Genomic DNA, 18,951 nt, shown 5'->3' on the forward strand with positions numbered 1-18,951 from the left:
CAGGAGCATAAATATGTATCCTTTGACAGCTGCCGCTCCTTCCACATGAAATCTTCTTTTCTTTGCAATCTAGACATCTACAGAAATATATCTGCTCTACCACTGAATCTCTTCATACCTACACCTACAACCTCTCCCATACGATCTTCTCCCACAACTAGTCCACAGATCTTGTTCACATACAAATCTCCAGGGCAGTACCCTCATCTCATCTGAAACATCACTGCACTAGTCATGACTTTCTTGAGTCAAGTTCTGAAATGAGAACCTCTCTCTCTCATATTCTCCCAACACCACCCACTTTTGCATTCCACCACCTTCCTAACCTCCACACCATTATAGTGAAACCATTATCTCTAATCCAAAGTTTGTGCAACCATTCTCTTAGAAAAACCTTGCTTCCTGAACCCACCCACTAACAGCTACTCTAGGTCAAACATTGGTAAATCCTATAATATCAAAGAAACAGCAGGTAGTGAAGATGTGAATGTTATTAGCAATGACCATCAAGTATGGGTGCACTTTGAAACACCCAGTAGCCAATTTCTGAACAAAACTTAAGTGACAATCTAAGAAGGGGATAATAAGCTGAAGATGTGAATTGAAGTTTGTGTTAGGGAGAGCATTGTACTAGGGTAGTGCATGCAGCTGTGTTAGCTATACTGCCTTGGTGGTGTAATGGCTAGCCCCACTGCCTAGTAATCAATGAAACCAGGGCCCAAGCCCCAGCTGCAGCACAAATTTTAATCCACTTCTTCAGCTTCTTTCATTATCATAGATAAAGATGAGGCTCAAATATCTCAAAGAAATTTTAATTATATCACACTCAAGTGAGTTGGGTGCCTGCTGCATCACATGGGCTATTTGGATCTTCATACCTGAAACTAGTTCCCTGAGATGGAGATGGGAGCTTCCCCCTGAACACACCCATATATCTGGACATCCTTCTGAACTTAAACATGTCTTTTTTCATTCTCATTATTTTTATGTTTATTTTTATTTATTATATGCCATTATTTTCTTTATTGGTTTTAAATTTTCATCTTTGTTCTACTCCTACCTTTCCTTATAATTTTTCCCATACACTTTCTTCTTGCCATATCATGTTTCTCTTAGTTATTAATAATACGTTTATTTCTCTTCCTTTAACCCAAGTTTTCTTCTCACTCTGTCCACCCCCCTCCCCCCCTCTCTCTCTGCACTGAATCATGGACAATGCTGATCAGCATAGTAGGCCTACTCTCTTTGATCTACTCTCTTTGACCCTTTATCGTTCACTTTTGTCTTGCATCACTGTCAGACCAGGTGGAACCCTCACATCCTGGCATCTGAGTGACCTGCCCTTCCCTTCAATCTTCTCCAACACATCCCTCTCTCCTCCTCAAGGAAATAATTAGCAGTATCAATTATTGCACATCCTCAAGATTAAGTACTGTCCATAAATTCTGATTCACAAACATTTTAGTTATTCCCAGAGGGTATCTTTCACTCTGACACACAAAGTGCATTGTTTTAAAACTTATTGGCAGATTAAAACCATGTGCTGAGGCTGGACTCAAACCTGGGACCTTGTCTTTCCTGGGCAGTGGTATACCTTACAGAGCTATCTACAAATAACTCATGACCCACACTCATCAGTACACTGACATTAGTATCTCTCTCCTACCTTATGAACTTCACATAAATTCTCCCAAATACCTTGCTGGATCACCACTCCTGGACTAGAGGGCACTGCGGAGAAATGGCTTATCCACAGCTATCTGCCAGGAAGTTTTAAAATGTGTGAGTTTAGAAGTAGAAAGTAAAACATAGTTAGTAACTCCATTTTATTCTTAAGAGAATCACTTAATGAAAAATGGGACACAGTCTGCTCCCTTGGGCCTGACTGATATGGTAATTAAAAGAGTTCTTCTGAGTCTGCAGCATATGAAATGTTATGCAGTTGCTACACATTCAGAAAGGGGAAGATTAGGAAAATGGAATAAGCTAGTTTTGACCAATTGATTTGGGTTGCCACTGTCCTTTTCAGTATACCTTTCTCTTGTTGAAGAAACTGCTTAAAAGTACTGTTAGTTACCCAAGACTGGTATTTTATTTTGTTTACATCCTGCTATAGTATTTCAAGTTTTGACATAGCATAGTTAATATAATTTTAGGTGGGGTCTGGATACTTCTTTAAAATAAAGGCACTCACATTCCTTACTAAATTTAATTTTCACTCACAGAATGAAAAGAAATATGTTAGATAGGTGCAACTGTATTAAAAATCAATGGGAGCAATTATATTTGTGGTTCTGATGAAGCTTTTTGTAGTCAGGTTCACTTCGGGAGCAGCTTATGCAGAGAGTGTCTTCAAGTTGGGTGACTGTTAATATTGGCCCTTCAAAAAAATTAATTTTTGAAAATGAAATTTTCACAAACATATGTGGAGCCAAACATGGCAGTCAAGTAAAAAGATTATTTCTTGCAGTTTTTAAATTTTTCTGGGACATGTTTACTCCGAAATTCTTCTCCAAATGCAGTTTTATACATCGGCAAGGGGATGTCTGCCTGAAAGCCTATTACCTCCATTTTGATTAATGGCTTTGAAATGTGGAATAACTTTTCAGCCACATCAGTCCATTCTGTCACTGGAGAAACTTCAAAAGCAAAATTAAGAATCATGACAAGTTCTCTATCTCTGTGAAGTCTTGGAATCTTGCTGCAAATTCCTTTCTAAGATCTGACTTAAAATTTGAAAATACTGTGATATCTATTTCAGAATTATTTTTGTATTCAAGCATTGTTGGAAAGTAAATAAATTCTTGACTTGAAATATTTTTTCACTTATATCTAGTTTTCAATGGAAAGAAGACACTTTGTATATCATCATATACTAATGTTCCACAGCTAGCACAATGTGATCCTTTGCTAGAAATTCCAGATGCTTCCTTGCTTCTTCTGCATTAAAGGTATCTAAGGAGGAGGTTACTTCTCCTTTTATTGGCAAAAACATTCAATCGCTTGACCTTTACTTTGCCAACATACATTGGTGTGCTCCAGTAAGTCAGAATGTGCTGAATCATACTCAGATAGGAACTCTCTGAAATACCTTTGCCAAAGAGTAGAATAAGGCCTCATAAAATTAATCAATTTATCAAGCTGTCCAGAACTTCTTTCAAAGTGGCACTACGTTTTCCACAAAGGGCTGCCTAGTGAATTATGTATTAATAAGATACTAGACCCAAATTCTTATCCTTCATTCTCTTTACTAGCCCTTTTCTTTGCCAATCATCAATAGAGCCCTGTCAGTTGAAAGAGACTCCATTTTATCACAACTAATGTTTGAGTTTGTCACAAAGACATCAAAAGCCTTGAATAAATCCTCTCCACCTTTAAACAGCAATATTGCTAGCAATTCTTCCCCAAATGCTTTACTTTCAAGATCCAAGGATTGTAACAAAGTAACATCTGTTTTTCATAAACATTGTCACAGGATTTATCAAGTGTTATGGTGTAGCAAGGTATTTTCTGCAGAAGTTCAAGCAAAAATTTTAACTGTCAGCAGCCAAAATTATGATTCTACTTGTACTGCTTCTTTCTGACAGTGGAATAGCTTGAACTATAGCAACAACATCTTCTCTTAAAAAACTGAAATGGTCATATCTAGCATACATCTTTTTACTATCTCAGAGGCTAACAATGACTTCTGATGTTTGAGCATGTAACACTTATGCAACACTGCTTTGGCAGATTTTTCTTTCCTGCTCATACAGCGATTTAGTAAGGCCATCTTTTATTATATGAAGCTAGCTATGCCTGGAGTTTTTCTTTATAAGTTCCACTATACAGAGGGAAAAATGTTATGCAGCTGCTGATGAATTGTTACGTAGAGTCACTTTAAATTGGCATCTCTAATAAAAGCAACAGTCTCGATGTCTATGAGGCAAACTGGAACAACTCTGGGCCTATCAGGCAGTGTAAAACAATGTTGTTCAGCCTACTTAAATCTGTTACAAGCATCAAAAATAACAAGATGAAATTAAGAACAGCTCCATACAAGACCACAACTACTGATGAACTGACAATAAAAGTTATCTGTTTTATTTAAATTCATTTTTTTATGAAAAAAAACACCACTGCCCTGCACAAAGCACATGCCAACAGAGTCACTTCCCTGCATCAGATCATCATTGCCATGTAAACCCACCACAACGGTAAAACTGCCATTTCTCATCAGTTTCATAAAGTGATGTTAAGCTATTGTTCGCATTATGAGTACAAAAACTGTGTTAAAATGAGTATGACAGCTCTGCTTAACAGAAGCATTGTGGGTTATCAGTCAGAGATCGATTTATAAAATCTCCTATACATTAAATAAAATTCTTGTGTTGCTTTCGGGTGTATTAACATGACTTGCTGTGCTGGGCAGCCAGCTGCCCCTGTTCTCCAGCATACACTCCTACACTACACAGTATATCAACTATGTATTTAATCTACCAACTAACACTTACGAACCCAAATCAGCCACATAATTACTTGTAAAATACTATAAAAATTATACAAACAATGCTAAACATATTGTTATCTGTTGAAAAATATGTTTTAAGTACTCTACTTAAGTAGCTTATTTTCAAAACACTTTTGGCAATCCAGTTTCTGAACTTCTGTACTCTGGAGCTGGACCACAGTCCACCGGTTGTCGACCATGGGTGTAACACTTCACGATTACCATTCCAGACATGCATGAGTTAATAACTGAATTATTTAACTCCCTAGTTTCATATCTATCTCTTACCATTTCTTTCACCTCTGGCACTGTTTGTTAATGTGAAAAATGCTGAGCTGCACCATGGTTAGGAAACCATGTCAAACTGCATCTCCCCCTATAGCTGTGTAAGTTTGCAGGTTGGAGGAATGCAATAGCATACCATGTCCAACAGAACCACGACCAGTAAAGAACTGTGGTGTTCAAAACAACCTTGCGGGAAAGGTGAAAAACAGTGAAATCAACTGCAATAGTAAAAAGTTTTATTAAAACCACTTGACCTAGGTTACATAATGCTGTGGAGGTACATCAACAAACATTTAATGCTGATTGTCATTAGAAAATGCTTCACAACTGCACCTAGCGAACCTATGCCACACACAAGTGACTAGACACAGTAATGACTTTGAAACATGCCTGGGTGACTAAAACTGATCCATGATTGCTCAACAGCTTTTTACAGCCCATAAGAATAGATTGAAACACATTCGAAGTGGTCACACTATTTTATGCAGCATTCAAAATGTCCTCAGTGGCTCTGAAATTAGGTGTTTAAGAGAGCCAGGTCAGTATTGAAATGCACATGAAATATTCATCAAACCACGTTAACACATGGCAGAACCAGTGGTAGTGTGATAGTTGCTCAAATGCAGCAGATTAACAGAGTGGTGAATATGAGATGTCAGCAAATCCTGGTATTGCTCACATGAAAGGGACAAAGGCAAACATATTGGGTTCCCATTTCATCATAAGTAAACACTTCCCACATGAAAAAGCTACGACAAACATTAACAGTAGCATTTCAGCAAGAGTGGTCCATGACACCACAGACTTTTTGGTGAATACCTTGTCACTTGCTAAGTGCTTCTGAAATCAGATGATCCAGAGTAAGGTTAGTATTGAAATGCACATGAAATGTTCATCAAACCATGTTAACACATGTCACCTGAATCGACTCACCAATTCAGGTGACCTTTATCCAAACTTTGAATGCCAAGTGTTGTTATTCCTATGGACATACTGGTCCCTGAGCCCTGTTATTAACACAGTCATTTGTATACTACTAGTAGCTCCTGCAGCCCTTAGAGTGAAGATGGTTTTGGTTGGTGTGGTGAATCATATGCTTTTGTTTTTAAGCACTGAGCTTGTGAGTAACATTCTCTACTGTTATAGTAACAGCTGATCAACATTATTCCCCAGTATTAGCATATAGCTGATTGTAACATATGACATTAACAGTGGCGGTTTTCCCAAAATTGAGGCACTCTGAAAATTGTGGTCCACAAGAATGCCAGAGCATACGGATCTTTACACATGGATTGCACCATCAATCTGGCCCATGGTTAACATCTAATATAGTGAGAATTGGGGTCACCTCAATCCTGTGTGTAACAGTTATTGAGACAGCCATCAGAATTCATTCATTAGTCATTCACTAACTCATTTGCACAACTCTCTGCAAACTCCATTATGAAATAGAATTCTCAGGGATCTGGGATGAGAAAGATACACCAATAAGGAACTGCTTCTGTACATAACTGTCATTAAAAATGTCTGCTTATTTCGCTTCCCAAATTTTATACATATATTATTGGATTATTAATTAGTATGTTACAATATTATCAAAATTCCATGGCTTTGATAGTGCTGATGCTGAAGTTCACTTAATATTACATGCACTAATTGTCAAATGTCAAGTGGGAAAATATGAAAGTGGAAAGAGAAATACTCCAATTATCCCAAAAATGATACAATATAGGATAGGAATACTACCTGCTTTGGAGACAGATGTGTGTTACCCCCCACAATTTCTCTGGCATATTTTTATTTGCATTGTGAGAAGAGTTACTTCTTGGTGAAGTTTGCAATATAATACCAATAAGAATATCTCTGCATCACATTAATGAATCAGAAAATTGTTAAGTAAAAATTCCAAAGCTTTGAAAATGCTGGTTTTTACCTGTTACATTGTCGGTTGATTTTCCCTTATTACTATACATGCTAATGGTCAAATGAAAGTGGGATAATATGTAAATTTCTCAGCCGCTTGAAACTGCTAAGATGAAGATTGCAGCTCAGCACTGTTGAAAATGCTATGAAGTGTTGCTTTGGTGATAGCTCTAGGAGACACTTACTTTTCAGCATAGGTCACAATAAAGCCAACTAAATGTCCACACTAACTAATACCTGGTCTTAACTGCATGATGAACTCTAACAATGTCTGCATGGCAATTATTGGAATAAGTAAAGGCTGCCTTAAAAGTTACACTTTACTGGAAAACTGTGTAATGGATACTCTGAGAAGGTGGTCTGTATTCTATACATCCTTAAGTTGGTGTTCTCACTCAAGACAGTGCAGAGATAGGCTTTTTCATTGCATTTTGTTGCAAGGTTAGCAAGATAGAGACTGGACCAAGAATAAATGGAAGACTATGGTCTATACATTTCCATCAAATCTGCAAAAGAATCTTGGTAACATGTTCATTTTGAAGGAAGTAAGGTGATATAGCTGCAGGAGAGACACAAGTGTGATATTCACAATGGCTTTCGGTCTGCAGCAGAGTGAATGCTTATTTGAACATTAGTGGCAGATTAAAACTGTGTGCCAGAATAGGACTCGACCCTGGAACCTCTGGCTTTTGTGTGCCAATGGTCTACAAACTATTCCATCCATGATGCCTCAGCAAAAGACAGAAGTCCTGGGTTTTTGGTCCACATTCTGCACAGAGTTTTAATCTGTTGAGATATTTTAAGTGTGGCATTGATTTGGACAGCATCATTAGACTGACAGAGCTTCTCATCTTCATTGGATGTTGGAGAAATAATGTTAATGCCCAGAATAACAGAGGTGAGCTCCAGGCCACATATGCAACTTTCAGAGGTGCAACTGGTAGAGACCTTCTCTCCATGGATGAAAATACCTGTCAACATGAGCTGCTTTGGTAAATAAATTACATCCAGATGAAGGTATCTGTTACATGTACAGGCCAACAAGGTCTCTGAATCTGAATTCCACTGTGTGTATCTGTGCTGCAGTAGGTAAATTACTTACACTGTCTGAATCCAACGATTCTTCTAGACTCCTGGAGAGCTCTGTCTCTGCTTACCTTTTGAACACTAGTGTATTTTAATGTTATACACTGAGGAGACAAAAGCCATGGGATGGCAACGTGTACAAATACGGACACAGAATGTACACAAGGTATAACACGGCAGTGCATTGGCAGAGCTGCCGTTTGTATTCAGGTTATTCACATGAAGAGGTTTCCAACGTGATTATGGCCACACAATAGGAATTTTAATAATTTTAAAAGCAGAATGGTAATTGGTACTAGATACATGGGACACTCATTTTTGGAAATCGTTAGGGAATTCAATTTTCTGAAATCCACAGCCTTAACAGTTTGCCAAGAATACAAAATTTCAGGCCCTTCACTTAATGACCGAGAACAGTGGCATTTCGTAGAGTTGTCAGTGCTTGACAAGTAACACTGTATAAAATAACCTTAGAAATCAATGTGGGACATATGAAGAATGTATCCGTTAGGACAGTACAGTGAAATTTGGCGTTAACGGACTATGGCAGCAAATGGTCAATGCGAATGACGCTGCTAACAGCACTTCTCCTGGGCTAGTGACCATATTGGTTGGATCATTTCAGTTGGTAAGAGTTGATGGTAGAGAACGAGTGTGGTGCAGACCCCATAAAGCCTTGGACCCAGGTTGTCAACAAGATGCTCTGCAAGCTGTTAGTGACTCAATTAATGGTATGGGCTGTGTTTATATGAAGTGGATTGTGTCCTCCAGTCCATCAGACTGATCATTGACTGGAAATGATTCTGTTTGGCCACCTGTAGACAATATGTAGCCACTCATGATCTTCATATTTTCAAACAACATTGGGATTTTTATGGAAGACAATGTGACTCATCACCAGGTCACAACTGTTCACAATTAGTTAGAACATTCTGGAAACTCAGCATGAATGTTTTGGCCACTCAGATCTCCCTACATGAATCCCATCAAACATTTATGGGACATAATTGAGAGGTCAGTTTGTGCACAAAATCCTGCACCAGGAACACTTCTGCAATTAGGGATAGCTGTTGAGACAGCATGGCTCAATATTTATGCAGAGGACCTCCAACAACTTGTTGAGTCTATGCCATGTTTAGTTGCTGCACTACACCAGCCGAAAGGAGGTCCAAAACAATTTTAGGAGATATCCCATATGACTTTTGTCACCTCAGTGTAAGAATGTGCAGGAAATTATTGCAAGATGAGAACTACTATGTATTGTAAGGGCAAGATAAAATACTTATGGCCTGACGGTGAAAGGCTGTATGTTTACAGAGCTAAAATGCACTTTTATTTTCATTTAATGTGCTAAACAGTGAAACACTATGTCTAATGTTTTTTGTTAAGAGAAGATTCTCATCCGGAAGTGAAATTTTGCAAAATACAGGTCTGTCAGTCATAACTTCCTCATCTGGGTCAAAATGTTTTCACTCATCAATTTCTTTCGGTGTAGGATTGGTTGGAGGTCAGAAAGTGAGAAATGTTTTCATGTCAGAGCTTCTGACATTTTGAAATTCAAATCCCTCAAGAATTAGGAGACCACCCTACCAATTACATAAATGAACATGAGGAACTGCCTCAAACAGGATGGTCAGCATACCAACCCATGTTCATTAATCTGCCAGGCAGAGATTATCTGAATCTGGCTAACCACCCTCCTTCATAAGCTAGAGTGCTGCACATTGTGCTTAATGAGCAGGTTGAATTTTTTAAAATTACCTTACATAATGGGCTGTGCACTTGTAGTTACAGCTGCTCATTAAACTTCAGGAATCTAAATGTACTTATGTCTGGACTGTGTTTGTTGCCGTCTATAGTAACTTGAATGAGGGTACAGGTCACAATGCCAGGTGAAAGTTGAGCTATACATAATACAAATTACAATTAGATTGAGAATGAAAGTACAATGAGACTAAACATATGGCCAGTACTTATAGTTTTCTCTAATAAACTATCCATTTCCTGCAAATGATTCATTAATGTCTCACTGGTCTGCAAAGGAATTTTCCATGCTGTATCAAAGGAATTTTCTATGCCGTATCTTTGGTGTCTTAATGCTAATCAACTCATAAAAGTTCAGTGACCTTGTCACCCTAAATGACTGCCTGTAGTCCCAGCCATCGTCACAGTAATTATGGATACAGAAAATGCTCCAGAAATATCTCCGCCATTATATCTTAGGTGCTCATGAATAGGTTGACACTCAAGAGCGTATTTTAAAAGGGTCAGGTATTTCATGGGTGATGAATTGTTATTTTGTGGTGAACTAGATGATCCCATTCACTTGACTGATAATGTACGAGTATGTAAGTGCACACTTACCCAAGAGATTTCTACAGTCTATAGTTTTTGTGCATACATGTAAGAATAATGTGTGGTGCTCACCCACAATCATTTTGTAGACATCTGTTCAAAGAGTTGGGCATTATGACTACTGCTTCACAGTACATTTATTCCCTTGTGGAGTTTGCTGTTAAAGATCTGCCACAGTTACAAAGGAACAATGATGTACATAATTACAATACCAGAAGGAGGAATGGCATTCATTAATTCACATTAAGTTTGTTTGTAGCACAAAAAAGGCCACAATAAAAAATTTTCATCACTTATCCAATGGTATGAAATGTTTAAGAAAGTTTCTCCTTGACAACTCCTTCTATTCCACACACGAATTTCTAATACTGTAACGTGTGAAAGGTTTTGGGAAGAAATTAGTAATACACATCTGGATGTCTCTTTTATTTTTGAATAAAAATAAATAAAAAACACTTAGAAATGTTCAAAATTGAACCATATGGGCATATTAATTTGCGAAGTGAATTTAAAATGGCTTGTTCCACATTACTACAATCTGCCATCCACAATGATCCATGGAACTTGTGACTAACTCCAAAGGTTTCAGCCATAGCTACATAAAGAGCTCAATTATAGCAAATACTATTTTAGAAGTCTTTCTTTTGGTCCTAATGTCAAACGTGCATTGAGTAATGGAGAACATCCCCCCAACTGACATGTGTAACAACTATTCAATGTTACTTATTTTCCACTAGGATCAAAATGTAAATACTGATGGGATATCCATCAGCCACTAATGCATCAACACAGTAAATGGATCAAATACCATTCAAAAAGTACTGAGATAGCACCACACATCATGCCTTGTCTGTCCTCGCATACCCTGACTCACAAGCATGCCACACAAGGGAATATTATTCAACAAGAATCAACATAAGAGTTTCATAATGACCTCTTTTATGTAACTAGACAGTCTAAATGAATCACTTGGTACATATCGGTGTGATCAAATTAAGATAGAATGGAAACTAGTATATGAGCAGTAAAAAATGTAAAGAGGCACTATTAATGACACAGATTGTACAAGTACAGAATAAGAAATTGCCAATATTCTTAAGATGGATGACAAAAGAAGATCATGGATTGATGTCCTTGAGACTGTATTAAAACAATAAAGTGAAACAATTCAGAACAGTTTTTTTTTTTTTTTTTTTTTTTTTTTTTAAATAGAGGTTATGGAATGTTTTCAGGTGCTTCTATATTAAATTGTCTCTTTGCTGTGTTACATTTGCTTCACTACTAGTGAAGTATGATTCTACTGGCCCCTAGAAATTTTTCTCTTCTTCAGACTTCTGCTGTTGTTGGACTGGTGCCACATCAAACACAATGTTGAAGTTTGAGTCTCTCTGTCACAATGAAACTCCAGATAAAAAAGTTACATTCTGGAGCTTGGGCCCCTAGCTTCATTTTGGAGATACTTACCTTGATTGTTTTATAAGTATCAACTGAGTGATTTCCTTTCTGAAGTCTGCTGGAGCTCGCATTGTGATCCTCTGCCGATTTTTGTTTAGCGGTTTTTCTAATGTTTCACCAACTTAAATGGCCAGTATTATTAAAATTTCACATTTCATTGTCGGTGATGAAACACTTGTGTTGGTAAAATATCAGAAAATCATTAAATGCCCATTGCCCTAAGATCCTGAAATGAGCACCAATGGGCAAGACGTTAAGTGGCTGTGAAAACGCAACAACCCTAGGAATGTGTTCTGAAGGCTGTTTGTGTATTTTATTTAAATGTCTGTACTGACTGCTGTGGTCCAGAAAGATAAATCTTCTTTTACTAACCATATACTTATTGCAAGTCTCTTCAGTTTATGTACCTATAGCTGTAAGCTGTTTCGCAAACTAAAAATAAAGTTCTTTTCGGTTTGAATTATGGCTTCTGTCAAAACTTACTTTCCTTTATTTGAAATTAAAACTTACTTTCCTTTATTTGAAATTCACGAATGAGGAAAGCACTGCACTACTTGAGATTCTGGGTCCACACTGACAAGGTCTAGGGTTCCGATCCCCTGCTTTGAGTTTTCCATACTTTTTCTCCACTATGCTCATTGACAACGGATTTTGCCAAAAATGACCTTGCTGCCTACAGAAACTTAAAATCTCATCAATCTTCCCTTCGTTCTGTAAACATTTGTAAGTGGAAAATAAATACGGAACACTCCGAAAATTGGGCGAAAAATTCTATTTCTACAAGGCGCATTCTTTGACATTGCCATACGCTTTCGAAATCTCCTGAAAGTGTTCCTGTACTTACATGATAATGTGCTACGGAACAGGTACTGGCAGTGAACGTTATTAGTCCTGAGCATTAATACTCTGTTTTGAAGATTTGGGTTTGGCCTAATCATACTATCACTTAATGTGAAGCGTATAAGAAAAACAAGCGCAAGTACAATCTGAATAAGGGCGGCCACATCTTAATTTAGACTTTTTTTTAACGAGTTTGAGTTCATAATTGTCACCACAGCTGTTACTGGATTTCTAATCCCCTTTTTTTATTTGGTCTATAGTTTCCGAGATTCAGTGACAGTATTTCCGATTACCATGTACCGGTAGCGTACTTCGGATTTTGCCTTCAAATTTAGAGCGCACATCCACTAGGCTCGAGCCTAAGTATTTTAAGCTATCTTTGTAGGAAATAAAAACAGTTGTTTCTACTAACGACAATTTGAGTTTGATTTCCACTCACGCAACACTGCAAGGCAGTGCGTAATTGCATTTATAAATATCTGTATTACTGTTTTTTTTATGTTTGGCGGTGAAATGTTTACAGAACGTCGTTTTGTGAGCTATCAAAATATCAGCTACTTCGATGTTTGCAACTTACCTTAGAAACTTTTAATGTGTTCCTGATTGTTCCGGCTGTTAGCAGTTTGTACTTTGTTTATCCCAGTCGCCAACGAGAAAATTAATACCGGTACATCAAGAAGAGTTTGAAGAGCCTACTGCGTTACATCATAATACTTCCTTTTCCACTGACTGGATTAGTTACGGTGGACACTTTCACATATTATTGATTCTTTCTCTGTGTATGAGTAACTGGGGCGTGTGTGTTATAGACTAGTGTTTCCGCTTCTGAGGTGGTCAGCAAGAAAACTGTTTAAACACATATCTGAACATGCTAAAGTCTCAAGCATACATTACTTTCTTCAGGTTGGAGCTATGGTAGGACGTAAGATAAAAAGTAATATCGTTACGAACATCTGGTAACATTTAATTCTGTATTATCTTCTACTTACGAAAGTATACATTGCAAACTCTCTACAACAATTAGCAGCATACATATTGTGCGTTTGATACGTGAGTCTTCTGAACACATTACCTTCAGGACACCTCGTCGCAGTACAAAATACGGTTATCTAAAAAACCAGTAATTTATAAATCATAATTTATTTGGTTGATTAAAGGCATTTCTTTAAAAATACATTATTTTTGCCTTGTCACGGCATTTATAGTTTTCATATTTCGCAAACTCAATGCAACCCTTCAGTGAGTTGCATGGGTTTGGAAGCTCGGTTAAAACAGTCTGCTTTCGCAGTAGTTAGATGAGTTTGAACTTTTTCTGACAGTGTTTTATAAAAATGTTTCTCTTAAGACTTCAAACTTATATAATAGAGATAATTATCTTTTAGGGAATGACACTTTATATTCATACAGTTTAATTTCATAAACATACGGGATGCTTACAAACATGTTTAACAACTCAATTTAATTTAAATTTTATTAATTTATTTTCTTTTTTTATCGTTCAAGAAATTCGAATGATTTGATGTACAATGCCAACACGAGAGATGCGGCACTAAACTGAACTTCAAAGCGCGGCTAATAGCGATCGGCGACTGTTGTTCCCTCCGTGACCTGCAGTTATTCTTCAGATCCTCTCCACTGTCGTCGGTTGAAACACACTCCTAGGTATTAAAAAACGTGTAAGTACCTCAGGTTTTTTACCAAACCACTTTTGTTAACAAAATCTTCCGTAACAGCATAAAAAGGTAATTATTATTTGTAGATTAAGCCCCCAGGCACTATTTTCTTTTCAGCATGCACTTTACAAGCACTAAATTGTGATGCAATCCAGGGGTACAAGAATTTTTTTTCTTTGTCAGCATTTTTCCCGACCTCGGCAGCCTCTGTATGACAACAAACAATTTATATTGCTGCAGAGGAGCAGGTAGGAAACATGTTACGGATAACAGGTGATAAATGAAACGCCGAAGGTTACGTAGATGATCGCATAATGTTGTGTTCTAAACAAACCGCAAACAGAGGAATTCAGGCGAGTGATGAACAGCCAGTTAAAACTATAATATTGAAGGGCTTTGACAGTGTGCTGCCCCACTGAGAGGGCGTATCAGAACTGTTAATTCAGCATGGTTCGCGTAATTAGTTACCTCACTACTGCACATTGTGCTGTAGATTAAACAGGAGCAGTCTAACAAGTAAATTGCAATTCTGTGAAGAGGAAGACGAAAACATTTTGATACCAATTTCGTGTATATGTGAGTTTTAGCTTGTTGATGCTTCAGTAATAATTGTCTGTGTGCCACTGCCAGAATCAACCTTTTGCTTCACTGTACGTGGCAGACCAACTACTCTGACACCAGTCCGCAGCGCTTCGATACCAAAGCTACAAGAAATTCATAGACAAGTAGATGCATTAGATGTTTATCGGAACAAAATTGTTTTGGTAATGAACTTGTTCACATTTGTTTCGACAGTGATAAGCAATAATGTTGTATTCAAGACTGCAATTTTTGGCTGTTACTGCAACGGGAAAGAGAACGTTCGCAAGATATTATTATTACGATATTGTTATTATTACAGTTCTTAATACGACCCATAACTGATTGACCGTATGACTTCATTTTTAATCGTACTTTGCCAGACAGCTCGTCAAATAGCTCGACAACCCCATTATTTATTGCTAGAATGTTTGGTCGTAAATGCTGTGATTTATATTATTTTGATACCGAAAGTAACCAAAAATGCACAACAAACGAAATAAAGTTACGGCCCGGATACAGCGATTGTCGTGCAAGTGTTCAGTGAGACAAAGATGCAAGACAAAATCTTCTTGCTCAGGGAAATGAGAGACTCCCTAGCTAGCGAACAAGTATATCCGTCTTCACATTGGCGAAGACTTGATATCCGCCATCAGTTTGCCCCTATTTTTCAGATATGGTTCACTAAGGAACTGTACATTGGCGGATTGATTATTATCGTCCAGTATGTGACATGCTTCACCTTCTCTCTTCGATTCCCGTGGCAAATTTGACTGAAATCAATCGAGTGGCTGAATGGGTGACAAAGTTTTAATTGCCCACAACGTTTAGAATATATTATTGAAACGAAAGTTCTTCCCGTTCTTGAATTACATAACAATGAAGATTTTGAACGCTATTTTGAGTAGAGAAGTATGCTTCTGGGTACTTTCGAAACCCGCCACATAACTTTTACTCCATGCACCAGAAACTGATAGACGCCGTTATGCTTATTGTTGAATTTCATCGTAGGATCATATCCAGTACCATTTTGCTTCATGCTGAGCTCTACTTTCCTAAAATTAACTTTCAGCTGGCAACATAAAATGCAGAAAAGTTAAGACGCAACTGTTCTTGTTCATTTTCATTGTACAGAATTGATATTAATCTTAAGCTCCGTAAAACCAAGGAATTTGTGAACTAACTTTTCGTTTCGATATGCGTTAAATGATTAAATTTTCCAGATATTATTTCCAAATGTCGAGAGAAATATAAGGACAAGCACTTCGGCGATAGACTGTGTGAAGTTTAGATGAAAGTGTACTTTTACTTATGAAATATGTTTGACATACAGTTAATAAATATTGTATTTCTCAACAATTCGTTTCGATAAAATCTTATGTGTGCTGCTGCTTTCTTAGCAGACACTGTAACTACAGCTATTATCCATGATTCTAGTCGTGTATACAAGACAATGTCAGCTTCACGGAGATATAAAAATTTGTGACGAGCAGATCACAGGAAAAACTTTGTTACAGTTTACAATATATCTCTTGATATTTACAAATTGTTATGCATCTTTTAAACTAATGAAATAAAAACAATTTTTGTGAGACAAATTCATGCATACCTTCTCGCGGTTTCGATAACATGTATTGAACAATGCAAAGAGCACCTTTCAACCAATCGGAAAGGATCTGTTGAACAAGATATAATTGAGCTGTGCCGGAAGGCTACGCAAAAGTAATATTGTAGTTCTTCCGGCACCGTTAGTTTCAACGCTGCGAACCTAAGCCGCAGTTCTTTAACAATAACATTATCAACAATAACAATATACTGTGACCTAATAAGGTCTTTATTACGTCTGCACGCGGCTTGCGCCGGTGCAGACGGAGAAGACAGTGGAAGAGTTAGTCAATTCCTCATTACAGCATCGTCCAGCGACAGGCTGCAGTCCAAGAGTGAAGGGGTAAACATTCATCAGACAATCGCTGACGAGCCGTCGATAGGCAGATTTCGTCCTGAGACACTGATCGCGTTGTAACACGTCCTTTGCGTAACTATTGTCCTCCAGTGAGTGCAACACAATCTCAGAACATACGAGAGTACTTTACAATAGCTTGATAACAGTTTAAGGTCTAGCGAATTCAGCTTCGTTCACGCGTACAGTTCTTATTTTGGAGACAGAAATGGCAGCAGTTTCCACTGATTGTACAACGGAAGTTGAAAGATGGTGAGTTATGAGGAATGACGCGGCCAAAGTCAGGAATTAACGTAGCGGCCGAGGCCGCTTTTATAGCGAGGTGTACGTCTTTACACTGCACTTTGGTCAGCGGAAGACCTGAACGCACTTCTATCACCGACGTCTAGAACATTATGATATGTGGCACTCGTCGTAAGTAACTTGCAGCCCCGGTGGTGAATGGCGGGACAGGAGTCTTCGACGAGCCATTCCCGTCGACAATGAACTCGTTGCTCGCCGGCAACCTACTGGACGATGATGTGAGGGGCCGACAGGAGCACCGCCACGGTCGCGATAATGGTGAAGAGCGTGAAGATGATGAGGCAGAAGCGGTCGACGACCATGGCGGCGAACTTCCAGTCGCTGATGAGCTCGGCTTCCTCGTCAGCCTTGCGCATGCGGCCGGTGATGAACTGCAGCTCACGCAGGATAGCCTGTAGTTCGCGCTGGGCAGACGAGCAGGGCGCGTCGTCCAGCGTGGCCGCGGTGGCAGCTCTCGGCAGGTAGCCGCCGCCCGTCGGAGCAGGGGCGCTATTCGCCGCCAGCGTGGCCGCCGCCGCCGCAGCCGCGTGGTGGCGGAAGTCGTCGTCGATATCCAGCACGTTGGCCAGCAGGCTCTTGGAGGAGCGCTCCTTCAGCTCCAGCTCTTTCATGCGGTTGCTCATTAGGATGGTCTTGCGTGTGATCTTCTTACCCGGCCGACTCATCCCGAGGATCCACGGCAGCCACTGCAGGAACACGCTCTTGATCTGCGCACAGCGGAAAGAAAGACCACAGTGATTAGCCATCAGCTGTCTCTATGGTGCTCTACAGGGTGTAATGTATCCCTCTACGACGACGCAAAAACAGAGAGTGCGCAAAAAATGGGAACGCCAGACATGCACTGAAGCCCCAAAGAAACTGGTATAGGCATGCGTATTAAAATACAGAGGATGTACGTTTAGCGGTTACAGCGATCAAGGATCACACTTTATTAGTAATTAATAATCAAGGTCAAGCGTCCGCTATATAAGCGGGCAGTGCACGCCAGCGGAACCATTCCGCAGTGAGCTCGATCAGCAACGTCATTGAAGTACTATGCCTCGTCGACGTGTGTATCGTCAACGTCGTCACGGCACGCTTGTGTGCAAACATATTATCAGCCTAGAAAATAAACTGGGGGGCAATGGAACAGCCCAAGCAGTTATATTAAATGGACCTATATTCTTCCGTGGGTGCAGGATTAATTTTACTCTCGGCGTCGCTACTGGAAATTCTGGTAGTGGTTGGTTTACCCTAGTCATTGTTCGTTGCGAAAACGCTTCTCTACCTGGACTGGAATCCTTCGCCGATCGAGATGTTATCGCCTACAAGTCTTGACATTGTGGTATCGACCCGAAGACGCAAAGTAAGCCTAGTTATGTGTATAATAATATGCCATTTACTTTGTACACTCCTTCATGTAGGCAGAATACGGCGCTGTGGTTGGTAATGCCTGTGTACGGCAAGTGTCTGGTGCAGTTGTTAGAACGTTTACTGCTCCTACAATGGAAGGTTATCAAGATTTAAGTGACTTTCAACGTGTTGTTATAGTCGGCGCACGAGCGATGGGACACATCTCCGAGCTAGCAATGAAATGGGGATCTTCCCGTATGTCCATCTCACGAGTGTACCGTGAAGCCGACCGGGGTGGCCGAGCGGTTCTAGGCGCTTCAGTCTGGAACCTCACGACAACTACTGTCGCAGGTTCGAATCCTACATCGGGCACAGCTATCAGCTGTAAAGCAGATTCTATGGTGCTCTACAGGGTGTAATGTATCCCTCTACGACGACGTAAAAACAGGGAGTGCACAAAAATGGAAACATCAGACATGCACTGAAGCGCCAAACAAACTGGTATAGGCATGCGTATTCAAATACAGAGAATGTAAACAGGCAGAATACGGTGTCGCGGTTGGCAACGCCTGTATAAGGCAAGTGTCTGGTGCAGTTGTTAGATCGGTTACTGCGGCTACAATGGCAGGTTATCAAGATTTAAGTGAGTTTGATCATGGTGCTATAGTCGG

General features: G+C 39.1%; 1 protein-coding gene across 6 annotated transcripts in view; it reads right to left on the bottom strand.

Moving 5' to 3' along the window:
* Nucleotides 1–13,385: 13,385 nt before the first annotated feature.
* Nucleotides 13,386–18,951, bottom strand: part of LOC126271869 (neuronal acetylcholine receptor subunit alpha-7) — a 1,066,999-nt gene continuing 1,061,433 nt past the window's right edge. For all 6 annotated transcript variants that reach the window (XM_049974212.1, XM_049974210.1, XM_049974213.1 and 3 more), the window contains one exon: nt 13,386–17,655. In XM_049974212.1, the coding sequence (XP_049830169.1) occupies nt 17,152–17,655 (504 nt within the window). In that variant the 3' untranslated portion in view covers nt 13,386–17,151. The remainder of the gene's footprint in view (nt 17,656–18,951) is intronic.

The sequence above is a fragment of the Schistocerca gregaria genome, chromosome 5 (genome assembly GCF_023897955.1).
Source record: "Schistocerca gregaria isolate iqSchGreg1 chromosome 5, iqSchGreg1.2, whole genome shotgun sequence".
Classification (NCBI taxonomy): domain Eukaryota; kingdom Metazoa; phylum Arthropoda; class Insecta; order Orthoptera; family Acrididae; genus Schistocerca; species Schistocerca gregaria.